Source organism: Panthera onca, chromosome C1 (assembly GCF_046562875.1).
Source record: "Panthera onca isolate mPanOnc1 chromosome C1, mPanOnc1 haplotype 2, whole genome shotgun sequence".
Taxonomy (NCBI): domain Eukaryota; kingdom Metazoa; phylum Chordata; class Mammalia; order Carnivora; family Felidae; genus Panthera; species Panthera onca.
The window spans coordinates 212,684,373-212,711,936 of record NC_138346.1 but is presented as its reverse complement, the minus strand read 5'-3'; the positions used below and the strand labels follow the sequence as shown (position 1 = coordinate 212,711,936).

The 27,564-nt window shown below is 55.1% G+C and overlaps 1 protein-coding gene across 5 annotated transcripts; it reads left to right on the top strand.

Moving 5' to 3' along the window:
- The first annotated feature begins 110 nt into the window (after window positions 1–110).
- MFN2 (mitofusin 2) lies at window positions 111–27,564 on the top strand. Of its 5 annotated transcripts, none has more exons than XM_060625260.3 (20): window positions 111–340; window positions 1,560–1,699; window positions 2,111–2,178; window positions 6,076–6,254; window positions 9,477–9,612; window positions 12,715–12,877; window positions 13,571–13,695; window positions 14,832–14,940; window positions 15,061–15,168; window positions 16,212–16,365; window positions 16,575–16,642; window positions 16,789–16,910; window positions 18,881–19,007; window positions 19,399–19,503; window positions 19,774–19,876; window positions 20,329–20,585; window positions 21,399–21,554; window positions 22,990–23,186; window positions 23,987–24,121; window positions 25,530–27,564. In XM_060625260.3, exons 4-20 carry the CDS (start codon window positions 6,080–6,082, stop codon window positions 25,597–25,599), a joined length of 2,310 nt encoding a protein of 769 aa, XP_060481243.1. In that variant the 5' UTR covers window positions 111–340; window positions 1,560–1,699; window positions 2,111–2,178; window positions 6,076–6,079; the 3' UTR covers window positions 25,600–27,564. The 5 variants fall into 5 exon arrangements, with proteins under 5 accessions (XP_060481243.1, XP_060481242.1, XP_060481241.1 ...); XM_060625259.3 differs by having other exon boundaries at window positions 2,094–2,178; XM_060625258.3 differs by lacking the exon at window positions 2,111–2,178 and having other exon boundaries at window positions 112–340.

Below are 27,564 nucleotides of genomic sequence, written 5' to 3'. Positions count from 1 at the left end.
GCCCCGCCCACCCCGCCCTGACGGGCGCCCGGAGGAACTACAGCCCCCACGATGCAGCTGGAGTCCTTCTGCTGACGTCATTGGCTTGGGACGCCCCGGCGGTAAGCGAGCCCGCTGAGCCGCCTCTCGGGGCTCTCAGCCGGCAGACCCCTTGACCCGTAAGGAGTGATAGGGTCTAACCGCCTGAGCTCGGAGTCCACCGATTGATCAGGGCCAGGGCGGCAAACGTGCGGCGGCTAGTGACGTGCGCGACCTCCCTCCTCCTCCCGCCTCTCTCCGGGGTGGCGCCATCTGGTGACGTTAGGGGCATGATGGCCGCCGCGAGGCCGGGAAGGTGAAGGTGAGAGGGCGAGCGCGCCGGAGGGGTGGGGACCCGCCCAGCCCAGCCCGGCGAGTCCTGAGCAGCCCGGCGGGGACCGGTGGGACGCTGGAGCCCCGGGAACTCGGGATCCGGGCAGGCGGGCGTCTCCACGCCCCGGCCTCGCTGCGGGGCCCTCCGCGGCCCTGAGAGGAGGGGGCGGGACGTGGGTGTCTGGACTGGGGGTGGGGTTCCTTGAGGTTCCTCGTCTCCCCCAGCCTTCCCACCTTCGCGGCCCCATTCCACCCCAGCCCTTTCTTCCTTTCGTATCCAGTCTTCTATATTTGCCAGCATTTACTCAGCACAAGATAAGTGCCCACGTTGACCACTGTGGCGCCCTGCCCTCTCCCACTTTGGGCACTTTCTGCGCTCAGGTGCAGTCACCTATTTTCTTGTTTGACTTCTCACCTGAAGGTAAGCCCCTTGAGGGCAGGTACTGATTTACCCATCCCTAACTTCAGCGCCTAGCATGCACACAGGCACACAGACGATGCGGAATAATTTACTGTTTGGATGCGTGAAGCCTAAACTGCCCATCCTCTATTGTAATCTTTCGTTGCCCTGTTTCTTCAATTTCTCCATCGTCTCTCTTTTCTTCCTCCCAGAGAGGCCTCTGATTATCACCCTTCCCACCCGGAAGGGTGGAGTGAGGCAGATCCACGAAGTTAAAAACAAGTGTGCTTTGGAATCAAAGGGAGGTGGTATCTCAGTTCCTAGCTTGGCCACTTATTAGCAGTCTATAAATCTTTTAAGTATCCCAAGCCTCTGTTTGCCCCATAGAATTAAAAATTAAGTAAGATATATTTTACAGCATGTAGCACACACGGTCTTTCAATAAGTTCCACTTCTACTTCTCCTCCACCCCCACCCACTCATCTCTAGTCCTCAGTTCCACAATCCTCAAGACCAGTCCTTGTCCTGGTCTGTTACCTCCTCTCCTCTCACCTCTCTGGACACGGACCTGTCTTTACCAGGGCTCCTGCTTCTCACCAGCACATGTTTGTGTGTCCCCGCGATTGTCCCCACACCTGTGTGTTGTGTTTTCCCCCAGGGCACTTCCTCACATACCATCCGAGTATGGGGCAATGACTAAGCTTCCCTCAGGGATGAGTTTGTTTGGCTTTAAACCTGGTTAAACGTGTTTTGCGCCCTTTTTTTTTTTTTCTGCTTGTTGACATGTCCCTTTTTTTCCCCCAATAAGTTGGAATTGGTGGAGTCAACACAATCAATAGCCAACCTCAACCTGAGACAGGACAGAGGAGAATTCAGATTCTTTTCGTCCTTTTGACTCCAGCCATGCCCATGATGCCCAGCCTGTGAAGGTCTCTTACCATCCAAAAAGTAAGTGGTAGCTGGGACGTCTGGCACCCTGGATCTGGGTTGAGTGGAAAGGGGTATGTTCTGCTGGCTGTCCAGTGGCAAGTGTCATGGATGGGGTCATCTTTGCCCAGAGCTGGAGTTTTCCAGTCTGTGCTGAAAAAAACTGTATGTATGTCCTTTCTGCTTCCATGGTTTTCACTGTTGGCGGAGAGAGCCTATTTAAAGGTTGACAGTTCAGAAGGTGGCTGGAATCTTTGGGCTCCCCGAAGAATTAGTCTCTGTCTCCCTTGTTCTCTGCTCTGCTGGCTCCTCCCTCCCTGTCTCTGCTCAGCAGAGACTGGCTCCTTATCACAGCTCTTCTGAGAGTCTACTCTGCCCCTTTTACCCTGTATACTCTTTTGTTTCAATTTCTCAGCTTCTTCTCTGTTCCAGTTGTGCCAGCAGACGATCCGTGGACCTATTTTATTTTCCCTGCTAGGAGTTGCTGTGCATAAAACTGGGTAAGGAGGTGGTGTGGATTTAGGGACTGTGCTTGGGATCCAAACACACCATGCGGTGAATTCTTTACTGCTGTTTTCACGTGCGAGGCATCTAATACTCCTCAACTAATAAATAGCCTGGGTTGAGGCAAAGCTTTTTTTCAGTTTGGAATTGGGTTTGGTTCTGGTCTTAGGTTACTATCTGTTAATACTGTGCCCCTAGCACTTTTTTGGGGTTGGAGAGGAAGACGACCAGGATGAATGAGGCTTTCCCTGAAGGATGTTCCTCAGGATTTTAAAAACCGTTACGTAGCAGAACATCTTGTTTAGATACGTTTGTGAAATGCTGCGTTAAATACAATTCAGCTAGTGTTTTTAGAAAAGGCCTTTTTCCAGAGTCTTTGCTTTGGTCATGTGCTCTGATGGAGGATGACCGTGGCATATAGTGTTTTAGAAATTTTTTCTACTGTGGATCCCTTTTTACATGGAGCATTGGGTGCACTACATTTCTGTAGTGCCCGCACTTTGGGAAATGCTGTCCTGAACTATCTGAAACCCTGACTTGAAGAGCACTTTGCGCCTGTCACCCCAGCTTGAAGCATGCCACTTAATGTGTAGCTGGTATCAGAGCCACTCTAACCTAGCTGTGCCCAGGGGACTGGACCTGCATGCCTGCAGTGAGCTCTGTGGTGAAGTAGGGACTATCAGGGCTTTCCAGAGGAGGAACAGGATCCCAGCTGCTTCCTACCACTCTGTAAGGGTAGGCAGCCAGCAGGCGAAGCCCTGAGATAGTGGGCCTTCCCCTCCCCCCCCCCATCTTGGCTTGTTTGTGTGTGTTCCATAACTTGGGTCCATTTGTGCACATATGTATGTCCAGCTTGCTCTTTGAAGGATCAGATCCTGGGATCTGAAAGGTTTGGTCAACTCTCTTGATTCCGTGAGCTCCAAACACTAAGAAACAGATGCTTAGCCCGAAGCTGCTTTTTAAGAAAAAAAAGTAGATGTGTGTATTCTAGGGATGGAAGGGGAAGAAGGCACTCTCGTGAAGGGGCATTCGCTAACTCATCCGTGTCTCTCACAGTTGTGGAGGAGGAAAGTAGACCTGGAAACAGGTCACGACTCTGTGTCCGGCGATCTTTCTGGAAGGTCACAGACTAGACGAGGAGACGGGGATTTAAAAACCATAAGGTTGCGTGTCCTCCTTGGAGACGTCAGGGAAGGCTTCACGGAGGGGTGACGCTACGGTTGGGTCTAGAAGGACAGTAAGAGTGTGCCAAATGGATGAGAAAGAAAAGAGGATCCCAGGCCGGAAGCAGCACGTACAACACAAACAGGGAACCTCAGCTTGGGGGTTAACTGAGCCAGAGAAATCAGGCAGTTTGGATGGGTTGGAGGGAGGATCCCTGAGAGGGCTGGGGCATGCGGCTGCCGGCTGGGGGATGGTGAGAGCAGGTCAGGTCCTGGCCTGGCAACTCCCGAGCACGTCTGTCTCGTAACCTTGAACCGCTAAGCTTTTCCTAGCGTGCGGGCCTTTGAATCTTGCACTTAGCGAACACTAGCACTTTTGGTTTCGGATCCTTTGGGCTGGCAAACAATGACCAGAACTTGAAAGCACATGCTTCTAAGAGCCCCACTGATCTCAGGGAGCTTTCTGCCTGCAAGCAAGTCACTTCTGGGGGTGGGCCCTGCTGTTCCTCAGCCCTGAGCAGACCTGTTCACTGGGTTCCCCGTGACGGTGGGGGAGCCGAGGATGTGTTGGTGGAGTCATCTCTGCCCTTCCCTGAAGGCTGGGTGTTGGAGGGGAGAGTTGCCTGATCTTGCTGGTGGAGTTTATCATTGTTGTTACTTCATAACACATAAAATCACCTTTTTTTTTTAATTTTATTTTTATTTTTTTAACATTTATTTATTTTTGAGACAGAGACAGAGCATGAGCAGGGGAGGGGCAGAGAGAGAGGGAGACACAGAATCCGAAACAGGCTCCAGGCTCTGAGCTCTCAGCCCAGAGCCCGATGCGGGGCTCGAACTCACGGACCGCGAGATCATGACCTGAGCCGAAGTCAGACGCCCAACCAACTGAGCCACCCAGGTGCCCCCATAAAATCACCTTTAAGTTTGTCCTGTGTCAGCCTGAGCCTTCTCCATCTGTGTGGCATCACGCTTGTCCTGGACATGAAGGATTCAAGGCTCTGAGGTTAAATAACTTGCTCAAGTTTACGTGGCCCAGAAAGAGTACGGTTTGAACCCAGCTCTGGTTCTGTCCCCTACAGCCGTGTCACGCTCCATCCAGATCCCTTTCCGTTTCCTTTTGATGCTTTTCTCTTTTTGCACTCATCCCCTGTTCTCCTAGAGTCTTAACCTGCTGGGCCACGTGAAGCCTGATCCCAGTGCCTCTTCTGCTCTGGAGGAGGCAGGGGTGCTTTCTTCCCAATTCCCCTTCTCAGGGTTCTGTTGCCTCAAAATTCCTTGACGCCTTGACCCCCAGTCTAAGAAAAGTGCACAGCTGTAGCGATTTAAGGAGGAGGAAGGTAGAAATGGACAGTTACTTGTCTTTCTTATCTCCCTAGAAATCATTAACAAAGTAATTTGTAAGTTATGCAAAACATGTGGGTTGATATTTCCCTGTGAGTCTGTCTGTCTGCCCACTCTTTGGGATGATTAGATCCTAAGAACCAGTTTTCAGTCACTGTGCGCTTTCTCTGGATGTTCTTTCTGCTTCTCAGTAACTTGTTCAGTACCTTTTGGCACGCTTGGGAAGTTTCTGGTGTATGTTCCCTCATGAGCTTTCTCATTTCCCAGATGCAGCGAGTGCTGAGTGCTGGCTCCCATGGAGAGCCCATGTTGCTATGATTAGGGTGGCCTGGGAGGGAGAATTTGCTGGGTGTTGGAGACGCAGAACCAGGCACACGCAGCTGTGTGGGGTTGGAGGGGCCTTTGTCCTTTGACATCCAGGATCTGAGGGCCCTGCTGGGGAAATAGCTCTGTGCATGATGGGAACTCAGGGGCAGTGCACTTATGGGACCAGAGATCTCCAGCCACATCTGGATGCCACCTTCTCTGCTCTATCTGCCGCTTTTGACTTTGAGCAAAAATTTCTAAGGCTTTGGAACTCAGCCTCACGGCCCCTAGTATGTTACTGCTATTTGGAAAATACAGGTTGTAACGATCGAGGGCAAGAGAGCTATCTACCCCAAAACAGACTGCTGATAGACAGGTATTAATAGTGTTATCACAGGAGGGGGGTTATGGATTTTCCCTTCAGTTCCCGCATTTTCTACAGTGCACACGCTTGCAGTGAAAGAGACCAATAAGTGTTTTTAAGTAAAGAGTGGATGCAGACCTCTCGCTTGAGTACCACCCTTCCTTGTCCACCCCCAACCACCACCAATACAAACAAAAAACCCATTCAGGATTATGGCCGTCGTGACCTGGATAGCAGAGTGGCCAGGGGAGGGTGGCGGGGGTCACTGACTTTGAGCATCACTTTGTTTTCACTGCTTTCAGTCATCCGTGCTTTTTCTTAGGTGGGTGATATGTAGGAAAGAAGTAGGTTTCTGTCACACTTTTCTGCCTGAGACCGAGAGGAGGGCTTCTCATGTGTCCCCTCGTGATCCCGGCCTGATTCCCTGGGAATCAAGGCTGGGTCTGCTGCTCTTCCACAGGCGGGGATCAGCCAGCGCAAGGCCTAAACCCAGAGCCCTGGCTCCAGCTGTCTGGGTGCCCACACGTCCTCGGCGGTCCCTTCCTACTCTTGAGGACGCCAGTCTTACCTTACCATCCTGGATCTAGTCCTGGAGGTCCCGTGTTCTTGATGGCCCCCAGGGCTAGCCCCAGGCCCCCCATGGCACCCCGCCACAGCCCTAGCAGAACGTCTAAACTGGGCATTCATGGGTTCACTCACGTTGTCTTTTCTTGCAGCGCGATGTCCCTGCTTTTCTCTCGGTGCAACTCCATTGTTACAGTCAAGAAGGACAAGAGACACATGGCTGAGGTGAATGCTTCCCCACTCAAGCACTTTGTCACTGCCAAGAAGAAGATCAATGGCATTTTTGAGCAACTGGGAGCCTACATCCAAGAGAGCGCCACCTTCCTTGAAGGTGAGACAGGCGGCCTGCTCAGCCGGGCCCACACCTGTCAGTTTCCATATGTAGGTGGGAGGATAGAGGGGAGGGGAGGTAGAGCCTTGCTCCTGGGGAGCTCTTCCCCAGGTAGGTTGTCACTTTCAGCAGTGTTGTGCTTTGGGAATCATGTGGAATTGGGCTCCAGGGAGATCGGACCAGGAAAACTAGAGACCTGTCATGTAAGAATTCTGTGTATTCTGTATCATTTAATCGTGAGGGGTGGGTGAATCTCAGTCCCATGTAGAAGACAAGCAGATGGAGGTTTTGAGATTTGCTCGATCTCTTGTAAGTGACACAGCAGGGCTCTACCAGGTATCTCTGACTCCTAAGCCCAGGTGTTTTCCTCAGCCTGACTGTGCGGGTATTGGTTGTCCCTGACCAGGGTGTTCTTTCTCTGATATTTTTAGTCAGCGGGGCTGTGGAAAGGAAACTTGCGTCACTGGCACCTTTTCCACTAGTTACTAATTTGAGCCCAGCCCCTGGTGCCTGCTCTATCAGCAGAGGAGGACAGGTTCCCAGGGCCCGCTCAGTCGATTGCCATCCCCAGCCTCTGGTTTTCTGAGGCTCCCTCTCTAGAAGGTATACATTAGCTCCTGTGTCTGGGATTGTCCATCCAGACCCAGTAGCTGAGTCTCATCTGCCCTTGGTTTCCTTGTTTGTGAAAGAGGCGCTCAAGCGAGACCAGGGGTTTTTAAATTCTAGTTCGCAGAGCTCTCCATGTTCAGTGGAAACGCCCCAGGGACACGCTTCACCGTCTGCTTTCCACTAGCGTGGCTTGGCTTCGGGTTGGTTTATGTGACAGGCTCCTTCTTAAGGCTCCCTTTAGAGAGAGGGAATGTTTCCAGTACTGTGGTCTGAATGTTTGCATTCCCCCACACTCTCATGTTGGAACCCTAAGACCCAATGTGATGGGGTTCACAGGTGGGACCTTTGGGAGGTGATTAGGTCACGATGGGGGAGCATTCATGAAGGAGATTAGTGCCCTTATGAGAGACCCCACCAAGCTCCCTGGCCCCCTTCTGCCACGTGAGGATACAGTGAGAAACCTGTGACCTGGGAGAGGGCCCTCCCCTAACCGGGCCAGCGTCCTGATCTGAGCCTTCCAGTTCAGAACTGGGAACAGTACGTGTCTGTTGTGTATGACCCGCCTAGTCTGTGCGGTTTCATTGGAACAGCCTGAGCAAACCAAGACTGAGAACGGACTCTCTGCCCTGCCCCTGGCGTGGTGCTTGATGCAAGAGAAGGTGGTCCCCACATACTTGTTAACGTGAAAATCCGAGTTTTACAGTTAGAAGACTGGTAGCTGAAGTTATTCCAGTTCACGACCCGTTTGTTTGGCAGTAACTCGGGTGCACCTGGCTCTGTGCACGCAGAGATGGGGCAGACCAGGTCACTCCTTCCAGAGCTCCGGCTGACCGTCTGTGATGCTCTGACTCACTCACTTTGATGGTGCCGTGGACGAACACGTGCTTAATGAAGGGGTCTGTGCGCTGGCATTAGGAATGGCTGCTTTGGTTCTTGTTCTTGTGAGACTAGGAGGCCTGTCCTGTTGGTGGGCCGCAGGGGAAAGAGCTGGAGTGCTCTGGGTATGTGTTTGGGCCTGCCCTGGCTAGGGGCGGGGATGGTGGCCGCCTGGTCAGTCTTCTGGCTGTTTCTTTTAAATGTGGCCACTCGCTCGAGAGCCCAGCTCCTTTCAGGAGCGTTGCAGAAGCCACGCCCATGTGCCCCTATGAAGGAGGAGGGGTGATGGGTCTGAGACTGCGGTGACCAGGGGACCTGGGAGGCCTTGGCGGTTTGGTCACTTCCCCTCGTGGCATCATGCAGGGGAGACTCACCCGGTGGTCTCTGAATGCCGCCTGTGGTCACCAGTACCCTCGTCGTCTCGGGTTGCCGTAGCAGAAATATCACACGCTGGGTAGCTTATAAACAACAGGAGCTCACTTGTCACGGTTCTGGAGGCTGGAAGTTCAGAGTCCGGACTCTAGCAGATTGGGTGTCTAGTGAGGGCCAGCTTCCTGGATTGCTGTCGTTTCCTGTGTAACATCCCAGGTAAGCACACGGCAGGAGTTAGCTAGCTCTCCGGGTCTCTGATAACGGCACTAATCTTAGTCACGAGGACTGCACCCTCATGACCCATCACGTCGTGGGGGCATAAACATTTAGTCCGTTGCCGCGAGCGTGTGCCGAGGGACCAGGCGCCCGTGTCCTCCGCCAGCTGACACGCCTTCCTGGTACAAGACCAGATGGGGTGGGGCCGGACCTTGCTCATTTGCTTCTGTCATCCGTTGCCTATCTGCCTGTCAGAGCCACTGGGAAAAAGCAGTGCAGTGATCCCAGTCCCCACTGGCTTAGCAATTGTGGTGCACCTGCTGAGTGCGGGGACTGCACGGTTTGGCTTTCGTGTGGGAGATGATGCACTTGAACTAGACGGTCACACCATGGTGAGGTGAGCGCTGAAGTACAGGGTGCTTTGGGAGCACAAACAGGGGGCTCTCACTCGGGTTGGGGGAGTCAGGGAAGGCTTCCGGGGGCTGTGCGGTCCATGCTAGACGAGGCTAAGTGGGAGTGAGCCAGAGCCCCCCAAGGCAGCGCCTCTGTGCATCGGCGGGGGGGGGGGGGGGGGGGGGGGTGTGCACCGAGCAAAGCCCAGAGTAACCGGAGGCAGCATGGCGAGGGTGGGGACGGGCCGTGCAGGATGGGGCTGGCAGGAGGCCCTGCTGGAGCAGTAGTCAGGAGGCCGGTCAGGAAGGGCCTCATGAAGGTGCACAGGGTCCCGTCCTGGCTCCGAGTGTGGGGCAGGTAAATGACGAGGATGGGGTGAGACTGTGTTTGAAAGGTGATCAGAGCAGTGCCTGGTGTGTAGGGAACACCGTTTGGAAAGTAAAACGCCTGGAAGTGACGGCAGGGAACATTCTAGTGCTCAAATGGACACCGTTCATTCATCCTTGCGGCAGTCGCAAGAGGTGGGCACTGCTCTTTGTTGTGAGAGTCGGGGGTCTAAGACTGGGCTCCGTCGCCTGAGGTCGCACAGCTGGGAAGAGGTGGCACAGCAGTACTTCCTTGCTCTGGAGCCCGGGTGTCTGCGCTGCGGCCCCCAGCAGGGAGGTTGCCCTTCAGCGGGCAGTGGCGGGGAGCTGCGGCCAGGGCCTCTGTCCCCCGCGGACAGAGTGGTGACCCATGTTCCGTCTCCACCTCCAGACACCTACAGGAATGCGGAACTGGACCCCGTTACGACAGAAGAACAGGTCGTGGACGTCAAAGGCTACCTGTCCAAAGTGAGGGGCATCAGTGAGGTGTTGGCCCGGCGGCACATGAAAGTGGCTTTTTTTGGCCGGTGAGTCTGTGAAGCTGTCACACCTTCTTCCTGCCCGGGGGGGAGGGGGACGCTTGTGCAGCCTCGCAGTCTGAGTACCTCTTCCTCCTGTTTAAGTTTTTAATGGTGGCAAAATACACATGACGTAAAACCCATTGTCACGATTGCTCTTAAGTCTACAGTCTGGTAGTATTTACTATGTTCACGCTGTTGTGCAGTCATCACCACTGTCCATCTCGAGAACTTCTTCATCTTGAGAAACTGAAACTCTATCCCCATGAAACACTCGCTTTTGTCCTCCCGGAACCCCCACCCCTGCCCCAACCTCTGGCAGCCACTGCTTTGCTTTCTGTCTCTATGGATTTGACTCTTCGAGGAACCGCCAATAAGTGGAATCGTACGGTGTCTGTCCCTTTGTGACTGACCTCTTCCACTTAGCATAATGTCCCCAGGTCCCCTCTGTTGTGCGCTTCGGGATGGCCTTCCTTTTTCAGGCTGAATAACATGCCACCGTGTGTATAGACCGTATCTTGTTTATCCGTTCATCCAGAACGAACACTTAGGTTGTTTTTACTTCTTGGCTGTTGTGAAGAATGCTGTATGAACGTGGGTGTACAGATATCTGTTCGAGACCTTCCAGTGCTCTGCGTACATGCCCAGAAATAGAATTCCTAGATCGTATGGTAGTTTCATTTTTAATTTTTTGAGGAACCACCGTGTTGTTGTCCTTAGCGACCGCACCGGTTTCCAACCCCCCCGGGAGTGCACGGGGCTCCTCCTCATGGGTGTGAGGTGGAATCTCATCGTGGTTTTGATTTGCATTTCTCTATTAATTAGTGATGCCTAGCATCTTCTAATGTGCTTCTCGGCCATTTGTGTATCTTCTTTGGAGAAATGTCTGTGCCGGTCCACTGTCCATTTTTAGATGGGGTTGTTTGTGGGGTTTTTGTGAGGTGTGAGAGTTCTGTATATAGCCTGCATATTAACCCCTTACTGGATACATGATTGTAGATGTGTCCTCCCATTCTGTGCGTTGCCTTTTCACTCGGTTGGCTGTGTGCTTTGATGCCCAGAAGTGTTTCATTTGGATACAGCCCAATTAAGTTTATTCCTACTTCTGTTGTCTAGACTTTTGCTGTCCTGTCCAAGGAATTGCTAAATCCGATGTCGTGAGGCTTTTCTTCTGTTTTCTTCCAAGAGTTTTACAGTTTTAGCCATCACATCTCCTTGTTACACTTTGAGGTCTAGTGGACACTAGAGGTTCTCCAGTTCTCAGCAGACCCTGCACGTCCTGCAGACTGAACCCAGCTCTGACACTGTCTACCCGGAGGGAGCATTAGATCCTGCAGGTTAAAGGCCCAGTCCCCCAAGACGGGCCTCGTTTCAGATGCCATTCGGAAATCTGTGCTTTGGAGTGACTGGCAGTCACTGGCAGTGACATGGAGGTTCCCATGACTCCTCCTCAAGTTTGGCTAATTAGCTGGAGCTGCTCACAGAGCTGGGGAAACAGTGACTCACACTTACTGTTTTGGTGTAAAGGATACAGAAGAACCAGCAGGTGAAGAGGGGCACAGGGTGAGGGCCAGAAGCGCTACCCTCCAGGCTTATGGATGTCTTCGTCAACCCGGAAGCTCATCAGACCTCATTGTTCAAGATTTTTATGGAGTTTAATCCACAGGCCCTTCCTCTTTCCTGAAGTAGGTGGGTGGGGCTGAAAGTCCTAACCCTCTAATCGCTTGGTCTTTCTGGTGACCAGTCCATTTTGAGAGTAGGGGCCCCAACCTCCGTCCCCTCATTAGCATAGACAGGTGTGCTCAAAAGGGGCTCCCGTGAATGACAAAAGACACTCCCGTTGCTAAAATACCAAGGATTTTAGAAGCACTGTGCCAGTAAAGGGACAAAAACCAAATGTATTTCTTATGTCTAATCTTTAAAAAGATTAGAATCTAATAAAGGGAACAAAGACACCTGGACAGGTTGGATGCTATACACACAGCAGTGGCCGGAGGAATAGGCACTCTGCCTTGAGTCTTGCCCCTAATGGCCTGTGACTTGGTTACCGAATCCCAAGTTCGGCTCCCCATCCCTCGAATGACCAGTACTCGAGACATGAGTATTGAGGGGTACCTGGGTGACTCAGTTGGTGAAGCGTCTGACTCTTGATTTCGGCTTAGGTGTTCAGGGGTTTGAGCCCCGCGTTGGACTCTGCGCTGTCAGAGTGGAGCCTGCTTGGGATTCTCTCCCTTTCTCTCTGCCTCTCTCTCTCTCTCTCTCAAAATATGTAAGTAAGCTTAGAAAAGATGAGTATTGATAGGAAAGGAATATGCGCTTGATTTAGGAGGCTGGCCACGTGGGAGGAAGATGGACTGTTACCCAATAGCCAGCTCCTCAGTTTCTGTGTCGCCATGAGGGTTTTAAATTTTTTTTTTTTTAATGTTTTTATTTATTGTTGAGATGCAGACAGAGCATGAGCAGGGGAGAGGCAGAGAGAGGGGGAGACACAGAGTCCGAAGCAGGCTCCGGGCTCCGAGCTGTCAGCACAGAGCCCGATGCAGGGCTCGAACTCACGGACTGTGAGATACCTGAGCCAAAGTCAGACGCTCAACTGACTGAGCCACCCAGGCGCCCCAGTGAGGGTTTTAAAGGGACGAGGGTCGTTCATCAGTGAGGGGGTGCAGGGGCCTTTAACATTTCGATTCTGTACAGATTTAGTGGCTCCTGTTTGCAGCTTTCAGTGCTCAAGGATTGTGCAAGAGATCTGACTCCTGTGACACGTGAGGAGTCTCTCTTCTCCTTCTAGAGAGGAATGTGGGATTAATAGGTAACAGAGGGAGGGTTAGTAAATCAATCGCATGCACTTAGCACCCCTGTTAAAGATTACCACGCTAGTTACCAAGATTAGGGTGGCCCCTGCGGGTAGGTTTGCAGTGATGACCTGGGAGCACATCATGGGCACAGGCCAGAGGTGTTTGTCCATCCGTTTGCATAAACACAGAGTGCTCGCTCCCCCTGTCTGGGTCCTGGTGCCACTGCAGAGACTCGGGCTCCCAGGCCGGCAGCTTCCGTGTGGAAGCCTGCAAGGCAGGTACGGGTGGCCTCCCTGACGGCCGGTTGTCCTCGCAGGACGAGCAACGGGAAGAGCACCGTGATCAATGCCATGCTCTGGGACAAAGTTCTGCCCTCGGGGATCGGCCACACCACCAACTGCTTCCTGCGGGTAGAGGGCACAGACGGTCACGAGGCCTTCCTCCTCACAGAGGGCTCGGAGGAGAAGAGGAGCGTCAAGGTGAGGGTGCCGTGGCGGGGACCGTGCCGGTGGGGGGGGGGGGGGGGGTGCTGGCGGGTCGAGTCTGGGCGTAGACCAACTGGGACGTCCACTGTGACCGGGCAGTCAGCACCTCTAAGGAGAGGGTGGTGCCCGTGCGGTGGGAAATGGGAAGGCCTGTCAGAGCTGAGCTTGGGCAGGTTTGAGAGCTTCCGGGCGGGTCTGAAGAGCGTCAGGAGGCTCCAGTTCCTGTGTTGCCAAGCAGGCCGGTGGCTCTTCTCCTTGCTCAGAAGAGTGCGTGTGCCTCGTTTTCTGGGCTGTTGCTACAGGGCGACTCCTGCACCTGTCCCGTGGTTCTCAGTCAATAGCCCGTGGCTGGTCCGTTTTTATTTTTCTGAGAGCCGCTGGCATTCTCGTTTGGGGCCAGAAGCTCTTTTCGGTGCGTGGAGAACTCATCAGTGCAGAATAACTGCAGCTTTAGGACAACAGCCAAGAAAGCAGCCTTTGAAAGGAGTGAAGAGTAGTTGTTTCTCATTGGCTCGGCCTGGCCCTTGGCTTTTCCGTGTGAAATGAAAGGAGGAGGGGAAGCAGACCAGGCCGCAGCACTGGGCCACTGAGCCCCGCGTGCCGGGCGGCACGGGCAGGCTGGCGGCCAGCGAGTCTTCCTCAGCTCCGGTCTTTCTTTCTTTCATTCTTTTCCTCCTCCCCCGTCAGACTGTGAACCAGCTGGCCCATGCCCTTCACCAGGACGAGCAGCTCCATGCTGGCAGCCTGGTGAGTGTGATGTGGCCCAACTCCAAGTGCCCACTTCTGAAGGATGACCTCGTGCTGATGGACAGGTAAGAGGGAAGGTGCCTCCGTAGGAGGTCCACGCCGGGCCTCTCCGGGTTCCTTCTTCTGCACCCTCCAGCCAGGGTCCCCTGGGGCCTGTTTGGCGCTCTGCTTCTCGTGCGGCCTTTCCTACTGGCTCCGCCAAATCCTCCCGCCTCCTGGATTTCCCCGGGTCTGGCTGCTGTAGCCGTTGGCATCAGTGCCCTGGAAATGTCCCAGTGACGATCCATAAAGACAGATGGGAGGGAGGCCCAAAAGTTGAGGAGGTTCTCAGCTGTAACCCGAGGTTGGTGCGTGTATTAGGGTCGGGAGCTTGTGGTGTTGGGGTCCGTGTGGTATTTTATTTCTCTCGAAGGAACACTTTGGGGCAGGTCATAACTGTCTTGAGAAGTACGGTACCGTAGTGCTTATTGGACTCACAGAAATATAAAATTTCACCTTAATTGCGTATCTGCAAAGCGAAATTACAAACCATTATTAAAAAACATTTTTTTTAATGTTTGTTTTTGAGAGGGAGAGACAGAGTACAAGCGGGGGAGGGGCAGAGAGAGAGGGAGACACCGAATCCGAAGCAGGCTCCAGGCTCTGAGCTGTCGGCACAGAGCCCAATGTGGGGCTCGAACTCACCAGCTGTGAGATCATGACTTGAGCCAAAGTCGGACACTTAACAGACTGAGCCACCCAGTTGCCCCACAAGTCATTATTTTTAATGTTTTAATTTTATTTTCTTTCAGTGTTTATTTTGAGGGGGAGAGAGAAAGAGAGAGAGCGGGGGGGGGGGGGGGGGGAGAATCCCAAGCAAGCTCCATGCTGCCAACGAGGGGCTCAAACTCCTGAACCACGAGATCATGACCTGAGCCGAGATCAAGAGTCAGATGCCTAACCGACCGAGCCACCCAGGCGCCCCAAACCGTTGTTTTAATAAAAGTGATACACGGGTGGAACAAAACACAAAACATATTTTCAGACTATCAGGAAGGATATGAAATGAAAAGTAATTATCCCTCCAGTAAAGGCCGGGCCCGATTTCTCTCACACCTGTAACTTCCTCCTCCTTTGCCTGGCTGCCTCAAGTCTGTGCAGAGCAGGAAGACTAGGGCCCAAGGTCTGTGTGCCTCATGATGCTTTACCCCGTCACCTCTAGCCCTGGCATCGACGTCACCACAGAGCTGGACAGCTGGATTGACAAGTTTTGCTTGGACGCCGACGTGTTTGTGTTGGTGGCCAACTCAGAGTCCACCCTGATGCAGACGGTAACCCCTCCACCTTTTCCCACACCCCTGGACCCCAGCTGAGCGGGCAGGGGGGTGCGTGTGGCTGACGACCTTGGCCAGCACAGCCCCTCCTGTACTGAGGTCTTTGTCCCCCGTCAGGAGAAGCAGTTCTTCCACAAGGTGAGTGAGCGCCTGTCCCGCCCGAACATCTTCATCCTGAACAACCGCTGGGACGCGTCCGCCTCGGAGCCTGAGTACATGGAAGAGGTGAGTAGCTCTTTAGTCGTCACTTTGGGACCGTGTCCACCCAGAGCCTCCCCGCAGGCTCTCCGGCCACATTGGGCCCGTGACTGACTTCTTCACTAGAGGTTTCCCAGGCGTTCCCTGGGGTCACTGTGGTGTCTTCTGAGGGCTTTAGGAACACTCCCTTCACTTCTGCTCACTTCCCCTGCTCCCTCTACTCTTCCAAAGGCTGTCATCCAGGCCTGAAAAGCGTCCCCACCGCATCAACCACACCCTTGTTTGAGGCCAGTGCTCACTTCAGTTCCTAAAGGGTTACTCGTCATAGAACAGGCTCAGCTTTCAGAAGACGTCCAGGAAAGAAGCTTCAGGGAGGAGCAAAGAATAATTGATTCTTACTGGCAAATCCTCTAGTTCTTTACCTTTTTGCACGAGAGGAAAGGAAAAGGAGTAACAGACTGGTAACATGGGACGATGAGGCGCGCGGCCCGCAGGCTGACGCTGGACAGTGATGGGGAAGCTCCTTGTCTATGAGATGCGTGTAACAGAGTTCTTGGAAGGAGGAAATCTGCCGACTTGAGGAAAGCACCTGCCACTAGAACCTGAGGATTTCAGAGCTAGAAGGGATTTCCCGGTGGCGTCCACTGATCTTATAAACGAGGCCCTGGGAGGACTCGGCTTGGCAGGGTGAAGCCCAAGTTTAGGTTTCTTGGCTCCGGGTTCCTTTCCTTGTGGGCACCAAAGTGAGATGCCGTGTGGGTTTTAACAAGAGGTAGTTTGGGGCAGGTCTAGGCATTTCTGCTTGTATGTGCATAAAATATTTGTGGCAGCCTGTGCCCCAAGAAACCTCCATGACGTGGGTTCTGGGGAACTTGGTGGCTAGAGAACAGCGATAGTGGGAGATGATTCCTCATGTGTGTGGGAGGTGTGTGTTTGTACCTGTGGAATACTGAACCATGTGACTACCTTACCTCTTCTTTAGAAGAGAGGCAGTTCGGGGCTGTGGGCTCCATTGGGAGGGGCCGCTGGCACCCCACCTGGTCACACCCGCCCATCTGCTTGGGCTTCAGGTGCGGCGGCAGCACATGGAACGTTGTACCAGCTTCCTGGTGGATGAGCTGGGCGTGGTGGACCGAGGCCAGGCTGGAGACCGCATCTTCTTTGTGTCTGCCAAGGAGGTGCTCAACGCCAGGATCCAGAAGGCCCAGGGCATGCCTGAAGGAGGTACGATGGAACAGACTTCCTTTTCCCTGATGGTTGAGACATCTGGCTTGTGCTCAGCCCGTAAAGATGGCTCTGATGAAGAGCCTTGAGGGAGAAGCTCTTTGCTTCTCGGCCAGTGTTTAAGCCAAGTGCCCCGTCGGCTGGCTTTGGACGATGTTACCATTTCCTTCTGCTGTTGTTTCCGGACTAATATGGTGTAATTCTCCTAGGGGGCGCTCTTGCAGAAGGCTTTCAAGTGAGGATGTTTGAGTTTCAGAACTTTGAAAGGAGATTTGAGGTGAGCCCTTTGATTCCAGCGTTTGATTATTCTGTGCCTCCCCGGCCCCCGCCAGCCATGACCCTGGCAGTGAACGCCAGAGCCTCGCCTGGGGCTGGTGGACCCCAGTGGCCTCCGCCTTCCTCAGCACCTCTTGTCTGTTCCAGGAGTGCATCTCCCAGTCTGCGGTGAAGACCAAGTTCGAGCAGCACACGGTCCGGGCCAAGCAGATCGCGGAAGCGGTGCGTCTCATCATGGACTCCCTGCACGTTGCGGCACAGGAGCAGCGGTAAGAACCCGACACCGCGTGCCCGCAGAGGGCAGGGCTGGGAAGGGATCACTCACCCCAGCCTGGGGACTTGCCGGCAGAGCTGAGTCTCTGCGGTGCCACCGGGACTAGTGAGATCCCCAGGGAGCAGCCTGGCGAGGACGGCCATTGGGTGGGTATCTGGTCATCCCACGTGGTCTGTGTGGTGGTTCTTAGAAGTGTTGCCCCACAAGCCCGATGTTGGAGGCCTCAGCCGACACCACACTGAGCATGGCAGCGTTTCTCAGAGCTAGAGGCAGGAGACGTGGATTTGGTTTTTTTAAAGATTTTATTTTATTATAAGTAATCTCTACACCCATCGTGGAGCTTGAGCTCAGTCCCCAGGAACAAGGGCACATGCTCCACTGCACTAAGACAGCCAGGTGCTCCCAGGGCACAGTTTTTTAAAAATAACTTTTTTTTTTTTTAATGTTTGTTTATTTTTGAGAGAGAGTGAGCTTGAGCAGGGAAGGGACAGAGAGAGAGGGAGACACAGATCCAAAGCAGGATCCAGGCTCTGAGTTGTCAGCACAGAGCCCGATGGAGGGCTCGAACTCACGAACCGTGAGATCATGACCTGAGCTGAAGTCAGATGCTTAACCGACTGAGCCACCCAGGTGCCCCGTTTTTTGTTGTTGTTGTTTTGTTTTGTTTTTAATAGAAATTAAGATATGGGAAAATACAGAGAATAACGTAAAAACATCTTGCTTTCTTTAGTGTTTGCTTTATATTATCCTAAAGTTGAAATAAAACAAAAAACATCAAATACCCTTTGAGTCTTCAGCCCCTCCCCCACTGTCACCCTGCCCACTCCTCAGAGGCAATGACAGCCATGAATTTGGTGTGTAGCCCCATCATCCATTTAGAAAGTACTTTTGCATAAATCCTGAAGAATACATAATCCTGCTGTGGATGTGCCTCAGGCATGTGGACAGGGTGTCGTACTGAATGTGTCAGGGCACCTTGTGTTTCTGTCCACTTGGCTTTGGTTTTGTTCCCTATCCCTTTCAGGTAACACAGAGCTGGTAACACAGAGTTGGTGTTTCTATTAACTGAGATAGAGCATCCCGTTGACAATATACCTCATTTTCCCATGGGTTGATTTTTAGTTTTGTTTATTTTTTGGTATTTATTTGAGAGAGAGCGAGAGAGAGAGAGCATATGCACGCACACCTGTGCAAGCAGGGGAGGGGCAGAGAGAGAATCCCAAGCAGGCTCTGCGCTGTCAGCACAGAGCCAGACATGGGGCTCGATCTCACGACTCTGGGAACGTGACCTGAGCTGAAACCAAGAGTCGAACGCTTAACTGATCGAGCTACCCAGGTGCCCCAGCCAATGGATTAGTTTTTAGATTTAATTCTTTTCTGTTGCAAACCCTGTTGCAGAGGACACCGGTTCAAGTGGCCCCTTGTGCACATTTGTAAGAGTATGTCTAGGAGCTTAACTCCTGGAGGCAGAACTGTTTCGTCCTAGGGTGTGTGCATTTTCAGTTTTAGCGTTTTCCTCTGACGCCCTCTGAAACGTCTGAACACGTCCCCAGTTCCCCCGCGGTGCGTGCTGGGACTGTGCATTCCCCGAGCCTTACCGGCACTTCAGACTTGGTGATTTTTGCCAGGTTCCTGCCTGCGTAGAGTAGTACCTCTTTTTAATTTCATTTCCCCGATGACTAGTGAGGCTGAGCTTTTTTTTTCCCGGATTAATGAGCAGAATCTGTTCTAAACGCCCCCCTCCCCGCCTCCCCAAGCATCCTCCTTGGTCCCCCACCACCTCTTCCCAGCTGGCAGACCTAAGGGCACAGGGCTGGTGCTCGGGAACGGGGAGAGCATGCTTCTGGGCACCGTCTGACATTGCTGGGGCCCCAGCTGGGGCATGTGCAGCCTTCCTGGCGTCCCCTCGCTCCTCCGCTTGGTCGGGTGGGGACCCGCTCCTGAGCCCCGCGCGCTTTCTCTCAGGGTCTACTGCCTGGAGATGCGGGAGGAACGGCAAGAGCGGCTGAGGTTTATTGACAAGCAGCTGGAGCTCCTGGCGCAGGACTATAAGCTGCGGATTAAACAGATCACGGAGGAGGTGGAGAGGCAGGTGAGGATCGTGGAGGAAGCACTCTGGGCGACCTGGACTGCCTAGGAGTGTCCAGGGTGCTAGCGGTTTCTCAGCCTTCCAGAAGGAAGTTGTGGCCCTGACTGGAGCGGGCGCATAGCCTCCCCTGGGCTCCCCGGTCCCTCGTGTGACCCTGGGCAAGTCCCTGTGCTCTGGGCCTGCCTCCCCTCCACATCTCCGAGGAGCATTTGCCCGCCATTCGGACATCCCTTCTCCCTCAAAAGCTTTCCTGCCGTAGGGGAGCTGAGAAGACCGCTGGCTTGTGGGGAAGCTCATGCGGTCTGCGAGGACTCGTTAGGCTCCCCTGGTGCTGCAGGAGGGAACCAGGCTCACCCGCCCTCCATGCTTCACGGTACGCGCCCCTCTCCCGCAGGTGTCCACTGCGATGGCGGAGGAGATCAGGCGCCTCTCCGTGCTGGTGGACGAATACCAGATGGATTTCCACCCTTCCCCAGTGGTCCTCAAGGTCTACAAGAACGTGAGTCGTTAAGCAGCAGGTGTTCTGCACGGGGACTCACTTTAATCCCTTGGGCCGCTGGGTGGAATTGCCACGTGACAGTGATTCGGCCCCTGCTGGTCTGCGTCAGGGTCCCTCAGCCAGGGAGATAGGACCCAGGCTCCACTCCGCGTTCCGCGGTCACCTGCTGGGTGCGGGCTGACCAGCCTGGGGCTTCCTTGTCCCCTGGGTCCCCAGAACGAACTCCTGACGGGGGCGTTGCCTCTCTGAACCTCTGCCTCCCTGTTGCAGGAACTGCACCGCCATATAGAGGAAGGACTGGGCCGGAATATGTCCGACCGCTGCTCCACAGCCATCACCAGCTCTCTGCAAACCATGCAGCAGGACATGATAGGTCGGTGGGGACTTGAGACTGGGGCTTTGGGTTGCCCAGCGGTCAGCTTTGGAGGCCAGTCCACAGAAATAATGGCCTCTCCTTGTCTGTCACTCTTGCCGATGAGTCTGTCCGGTATCCTCAGGTTCCTGGCGTGTGTGGAGCCTGTGTTCCACACACAGACTCGGGGAGCCGGCTTGAGTTACCACACGGGACTGTCACAGGCTGAGAGTTTGGCCCGTCCTTAAATTCACCCGAGGCATAAACGTCAGCAGGTGTTGGAGCCTCGGTCCACACACCCCTGGGGCCAGCTGGCCTGCCTCTTGGGAGGGGCCCTTGTGGCGCCACAGGCCATTCCTGCAGAGCGGTCCGCGTCCTCGGCGGAGGCTGGCACGGCCTCCCTTTCGAGGCTGGACCCCGCTGTGGCACAGGGCCGAGCCGATGCGCTTTCCCCTCGTTTGTGTTCCCGACAGATGGTTTGAAACCCCTCCTTCCTGCGTCTGTGCGGAGTCAGATAGACATGCTGGTCCCTCGGCAGTGCTTCTCCCTCAGCTACGACCTGAACTGTGACAAGCTGTGTGCTGACTTCCAGGAGGACATCGAGTTCCATTTTTCACTCGGGTGGACCATGCTGGTGAATAGGTTCCTGGGCCCCAAGAACAGCCGCCGGGCCTTGATGGGCTACAGTGACCAGGCAAGCAGTGTCCCGCACCCTTGGGTGTCGCCAGAGGTCAGTCTGCACCTGTCTCCAGACCTAGGAGCCATTCTCAGGGGGTTCCCTGCGGTTTCAGCCGCGGCACGTGTGCTACCACACCACGGTCCGGGTTTTTGCCACAAATCACGTAGCCTTGACTTAAGCACCGACATCTGCGGAATCAAAAACGTTAGCTGAGTTTTTTTTCTAACGTATATCAAATGAAGTGTGTGACTTGTGAATATAGATGATTTAAGTCTATCCACATACCACCGTTTTAGAATTTAGATTTTTAAAAAAATGTTTATTTTTGAGAGAGAGAGCACGCATGCGCAGAAGCAGGGGAGGGGCAGAGAGAGAGGGAGACACAGGATCCGAAGCAGGCTCCAGGCTCTGAGCTGTCGGCACAGGGCCCGACGTGGGGCTTGAACCCATGTGCTGTGAGATCATGACCTGAGCCGAAGTCGGCCGCTTAACTGACTGAGCCACCCAGGCGCCCTTAAAATTTAGATTTTTAAGACCACTCGTGTCTCTACCTGTCGAACTCACGTGTGTACTGAGCCTGGTGCACACCCCCCCTTCGGGGGAATTGTACCGAGGCATTGGGGGCTGCCACTGCTCGCATTTTGTGGGGTCCCCACAGTGCTCACCTTGGGGCTGGCAGGTCTGTTACGAAGCTTCAGTCCTTCCTTGCTGCACGCAAAGCTTAATTTTCTTTTTGCCTTTTTGGAAACCGAAGAGCCGCTCTGTGTCCCTGTCCCAGGACCCCTGGTCCTGAGGGTCACTGAGGACTCTGTTGAACCAGAGACCTGCCACATTCTTCTTACCCCTCCTGTCGTGTCTTTTCAGGTGCAGCGCCCCATCCCCCTGACGCCAGCCAACCCCAGCATGCCCCCGCTGCCGCAGGGCTCCCTCACCCAGGAAGAGCTCATGGTTTCCATGGTCACCGGCCTGGCCTCCCTGACGTCCAGGACCTCCATGGGCATTCTCGTTGTCGGAGGCGTGGTCAGTGGGCAGCCCTGCCCGGGAAGGGTGGGGGCTGGAGGACAGGCGGATGGGGCCCGAGGGGCACGGTGCTGGTCAGGGTCCCCGAGTCCACACAGCGGCGTTTTCACGCCCACCGGCGGCTTCTCATGGTGGTCTCTGGCCTCGGGAGCCGTGCGGCCTCAGCCTGAGCTTCGGCGTGTTAGTCATTGACTTCTTGAAGTGTCAGCTGACGCGACGTTCAGACGGCACCGCTCCCGTGTGACAGAGGAGGAAAGTCTGGGTGGCTCGCCAAAGACAGTTAGGATTGGAACTCTGACCTGAAGGCCTCTATTACGTGACAGGCTTCGGGGAAGGGACCCGAGAAGGTGACAAAGCTGGAGTCCAGACAGGTGGGCGTGGCCAGGAGGTGAGGAAGCCCAGAGCGAAACTGGCAAGGGTTTAAGACAGAGAGACCAGGCTGGGCCTTGAACCCTTGTGTGTCTGTCCCCTGGTTTTCTTGCCCTTTCCTTTCCACTCCAAAGCCTGAGATCGCAGGCTGCCTTCTTGGTGACTGGGGTCCTCCCCACGTCCTGACGCACGACACACTGCGGCCAGGACACTTTCACCCTGAGTTTGCTGGGGATGTAGGCTCGCTCTCTCTGCTGTGGTCGTTCGAGCCGTAGAGTGGTGGCAGATGTGACAGGGACAAAACTGCTGGGGATTGTGCTCTCAGCTCGGAAGACTGGGGTGGACACAGCTGAGGCCCCTTGCTCTCCGTCTCCACAGACTTGGCGTGCCGTGTGGCTTTTTTCAGACGGTGACCTGGCAGAGGGTCGTTAGCTGAGGCGCCGGTACTCGGTGGTCATGGGACCCTGTCAGATAGCCCATTTTACCCAAACAACCCTGAGACCTGGAGAGACCATCAGGCCTCTTTTGGGAGGAACGTGTGTAAAGAACTTGGCGTGGGTTTCAACCGGGACGGCAGGTGGCACTGAAGCCTTGATTTCTGGCTCCGTGTCCCGTGCTTTTTGTGACCGCGCTGCCTCGAACTAAAGTGTCACGGACCAGAGCAACAGAAGCCACCCTCTGAGGAAAGACGTGAGGAATTCTACTCGTCAGTGTCCTCAGGATGGAATGTCACTTTAGAGCACCTGCTTTTGTCCTTAGGGATTCTGCGTGTCTGGTTCCATGCTTCTGGTGCTAGTGCCTCCTCCCCTACTCCCAACGCTCCCCTACCCCCCACACTCCCCTAACCGCCACTCCCCTACCCCCACCTCCTAGCACAAGTCTTCTCGCGTGACCAACGCTAAGTTACCCTGTTTCTGAATTAGGTTCCTGCCCTTCTGGCCTCCGTGGGATCAAAGAGGTGTGGAAGGAGGCGTTCTGAGGAGAGACACAAAGGCTCTTTGGGGCCCTTGGGAGAGGCAGGGGGGCGGCAGAGGGTCCACATCGGCCGATCGCTGTGCCTCTGCAGGTGTGGAAGGCGGTGGGCTGGCGGCTCATTGCCCTGTCCTTCGGGCTCTATGGCCTCCTGTATGTCTACGAGCGTCTGACCTGGACCACCAGGGCCAAGGAGAGGGCCTTCAAGCGTCAGTTCGTAGAATATGCCAGCGAGAAGTTACAACTCATCATCAGCTACACCGGCTCCAACTGCAGCCACCAAGTCCAGCAGTGAGTCCACCGCGGGGCCGGGGCCGGCTCCTTTGCTTCAGAACTTCCCGCTGGCTTCCCTCGGACCTGCCCCGGAAACCGCTGGATCCCAAGCATCATCTGACACTGGCCTTCAGCCGTGCAGTGTCGGCTCTGAGACCAGGGATGGGGAGAAAGCTGTTTCCGGGGACACCCTACGCCCAGGGCCGGGTCCAGTTAGGCCTCTGTTCCCCCAAGGGAGGGAGATGCGGGCGGACGAGGGACGTCACTTGTAGTGTTTTTTCAAGGTCTGTAGGCAGAGCTTTGAAATTCTAAGACCCGGCCCTGTCTTCCTGGCACGGCTTTGGGCAGGAGGGGGCCAGGCTGCTTGCCTGGCTAGTCGGGGCGGGAGGAGTGCCGGCCTGCCTTCCTCACGCTGCTGCGTGGTGGGCCCCTTGCTCGCACCTAATTTTTCATTTTCTCTGTGAACCCTTTGAAGTAGACATTGTTTGTGCGGGAGTCTCCTTTTTCCAGATGGGGAAACCGAGGCTTGAGGGGCGGTCCCTTTTCCCCTGCCACTTGGTGATTAGCGCCAGAGCTGGGATCTGAATCCCCGCCTGCTGTGCCCCAGGCAGGGTGCTCCTGGGTCTCTCACTGTGGTGACGCTGAGCGTGTGTGGCGTCCTTGGTCTGGGCAGCGGGTGGAGAAGATTCTGCCACACCGGCGTGGGGCAGGGCAGAGCTGCCAGCGGCTGACCGATGGGCACCAGGTGGATCTAGCCAGTGCCCGTGTTCTGCAAACCAGCCACGTGGCCCCGTTGATCCCGACTCTCTCCCACTCAGGGAACTGTCTGGGACCTTTGCCCACCTGTGCCAGCAAGTTGACGTCACCCGGGAGAACCTGGAGCAGGACATCGCCGCCATGAACAAGAAAATCGAGGTTCTCGATTCACTTCAGAGCAAAGCAAAGCTGCTCAGGTGAGGTCGCCCTGGGAGGCCGGAGGCGGTGGGCTCCGGTGTGCGGCCCGGGCGCAGCCGTGTTTGGCTGCTTGTCTGTGTCTTGCGTGGACGTGAACTTCACTCCGCGTGAGCTGTTTGCATCTGCTGGGTGCCAGATACGGTGCCAGCGCTGGACGTTCGACAGGATGTAGAGTTACTGCCCTGCGGACGCCCTCCGTCGGGGCCTTGGCGGAGGAGGAGCCGGGCGGAAGGGAGCCGTGAAGGGACCGCTCACGGGCACCTTCTCCTTCAGCAGCACCTCAGGCACTTGACGGGCGCCGTGCCGCTCACCCGTCCGTGTCCCTGCAGGGTCGTGTCCCCTCTCTCCGTTTTCTAAAAGGGGAAATTGCAGCCTCCAGGAGTTAAGTAACTTGTCTGGGGTCCCACAGGCAGTGGCGAGGCCGGGAGGAGAGGATCCAGGTGTGCGTGGCTCCCGCACCCCGGGACACTCCGCACGTTCGTGGTCTTTCTCTGTCTACTGTGCACCGGGGTCTCTGGGCTGGACCCGCCACATGCTTTACTCCATTTCTCTGGGCGCAGGGAAGGGGCCACGTCGGCATTTTTACCCGTCGGAAAGCTGGTCAGGCAGCTGGTGACGGGCAGAGCCCCCACTGGCACCCAGGTCCGTGCGGGGTCCCTGTGGAAAGTCGGAGCTTCTGTCCAAGCTTTGCTGGGGGGGGGTCAATCTAAGGAGCCAGAGGCCTGGGTTCTGGCCCAGGCACTCGTGTTTGGGCGGATCACCGAGCTTTCTTAAGTCTCATTGTTTTCGTCTGTAAAATGGAGCGAGATTTCATGACAGAGCCACAGAGCTGAACCAGAAAGCGCTCCACAAAGGTCCTCAGCCCGCTCAGCCTGAGATAACATCAGCACCCGGGGACCCTGCGCTTCCTGCTCCCGCCCCTGACGTCAGTGCCAACCCCTGGGCAAACGGTGGACTTTCCCGGGCTGATGTGCCCTCCCCGCCCACTGCCCTGGGCGAGTCAGTTTCAAGGACCCCTTGGCGGTGGGGGCGGGGGGGTGGTCGCTGATGCCTCTGCTGCTCATAGCCAACAAGGACGGGGTGAGCCCGTATGGGCCGCATATCCAGCAACCCGACCCCCCACCGACAGACAGGAAAACTGACTTCCGGACAGTTCAGGGGCCTGCCTGTGGTCAGGTGAAGCGGACATAGGGCTTGAATGTCAGACAGGCCTTACTTTTGGCTCCACGGCTGATTAATCGTGATTGTGGGAAGTTATGTCATAAGTTCTCTGGGTCTCTTTCTCTCACCTGCAAAGTGGGGGTTATCAGAGGAGTAAATGAGGCTATGAGTCCAGTGTCCTTAGAACAGCACTCGGTGTCACCTGTCGGCAGCTGTGAGCGCTACAAATGAACCCTTTCTCCGCAGGAACAAAGCCGGCTGGTTGGACAGCGAGCTCAACATGTTCACGCACCAGTACCTGCAGCCCAGCAGATAGTGGGCAGCCTGGCGCCGCAGCCCGCCTGGGGAGGGCCCGTGCTGTGTGGCCCCCACCGGGGCCCCGGGCAGCTCCCGTCCGGTGCTGCCACCCTGAGAGCGAAAGCACCCCCGTCTCATACCATTTTGAGCCCCTGAAACGCTAGTTTCCCCCCCCCCTTTGCCTGCCGTTGCAGGAAGATCTTCAGGCTCGTACCCCTAAAGGAGACTTTTTTTTTTGATCATGACCGTGGACCGCATGGTACCGAGGAGTCGAGTCTTTGCTTTGTCGGGTGCACTTGACTGAGATTCTTTTGAGTGCTTGACAAGGTCTCGGGATCCGCCGGCCCCGCGGGACTCCCGGTCGGCGCCTCCCAGGGCGTCAGGCAGACCCCGTCCTCCAGCGACACTAACCCCCGACCACACGTCCGCTCCACTCCACGCTCCACGCTCGCAAAGAAGGGTCGCCCGAGGGAGGGTGGGATTTCTTCCCTGATCGCACTGGAACGCATTTCCGGAAGGGCTGCTGCCTGAGCGTCAGTTTGGTTTTTCAGCTTCTGAGCTTCGCTGCATCGGCAGAGCGGTTCCCACACGTCTTGGAGGCAGAGATTGGGTTGGAGGCCGAGGGGGGGGCCTTGTGCCATGAGGGGGCGGGAAAGATGTTGCAGAAGCCGGGGTGGGGTCGGTGGCCGAGGGGAGGGGCGTGTGGAGAGAGCAGGTAGCTGGTACCGCGTTGAGGAGGGGCTTGGCCTCCCTTCTCTTCACTGTGTCCCTTGTTCTGTGTTCAGTCTTTAGCCTGTGTAGCCTGGTTTTATTATTGGTCATAGATGGGTTGGTCCAGAGCGTTAGAGGATGTAGCAGAAGGCAAGATGGCGGAGGGAGGGGGGCGCCCCGTCCGGGATGGTTGGAGAATGTGGAGTCCACGGAGAACAGGGCTGTTTGACCTTGCCCTGTGAGGGGCTCACAGGCTCCGAGAGCTCGCACGGTTAGCTTGATCGCATCCCCGTTATGCCCCTTAAGAGGTGTTCCCACCCCCCGCCTTGGCCCAGGCTGCCCTTGGCCACCAGTCAGTCCTCCTGACTAAGTCTCCTGTGCCGCTGAGGCTGCAGTTGGCCGAGAGACAGCGTGGGAAACCCAGCAGCCGCCCTCCCTGACCCCCAGAGCCTCTTCCCCTCATCAACCTCGTGTGGACTTTGAGAAATGTTTCCTGTTGAGTTTGGGATCGTTACTGGTTGAAGAGGGGCAGGTTCCTGTCCCCAGAGCGTTAACTGGGGCAAGCAGCCTCTGCAGCTCAGGTCGGAGAACTTCCTAGAAACCAGAAAGCTCTCTCTCCCAGAAAGAGGTGGGGCTCTGGCACAGAGGTGGGGCCTGTCCTCCTGAATCCCCCCGCCCCCCCGCCCTCCAGCTTCCGGGAAATGAGTTGGTGGCCTCTGCTCACTGGTGGGTGGCCACGCAGGTGGCCTCTTCTCCAGGTGCCTGCTTGCCTTTCAGACCTTCAGCGGACGGCGTGTGGGGCAAAGTGGTGGGTGTTGCCTCGACGGTCACATGGCAGGAGGATGTTCTGAGCTTTTTGCCAGGCCTAGATGGTGGTCACTTCACAGCGTGTCAGGAGAAATCAGTGTCACAGATTCCAATGAACTTTGTGCTTTTTGGGGGGAATCATTTTTTTTTATTTCGAATAACTAAACATGAATTTTTTTGAATGTAGCCCCTGGGCGGTGAATGGAATTTTGAGTTTCTTACACAATGAGTAAAATTAAATTTATCCCACTGAGGGAAAGACTCTGACCGAAGTGTGGCAAAAAGCACTTTAATTTCATGCTGCTAACTTTGTTCCCTGTCTTTACGTTCATTTGCTGGAGTGTGAGACGTGCTTGACACAGTGAGTTTTTCCTCCGATGTATTTAAGGTGGTATATTTGCCTGAACTGCTCCTGTATCGTTGCCGATAACATTGGAACTAAAATAAAACCTAGTTGGAAACCCTC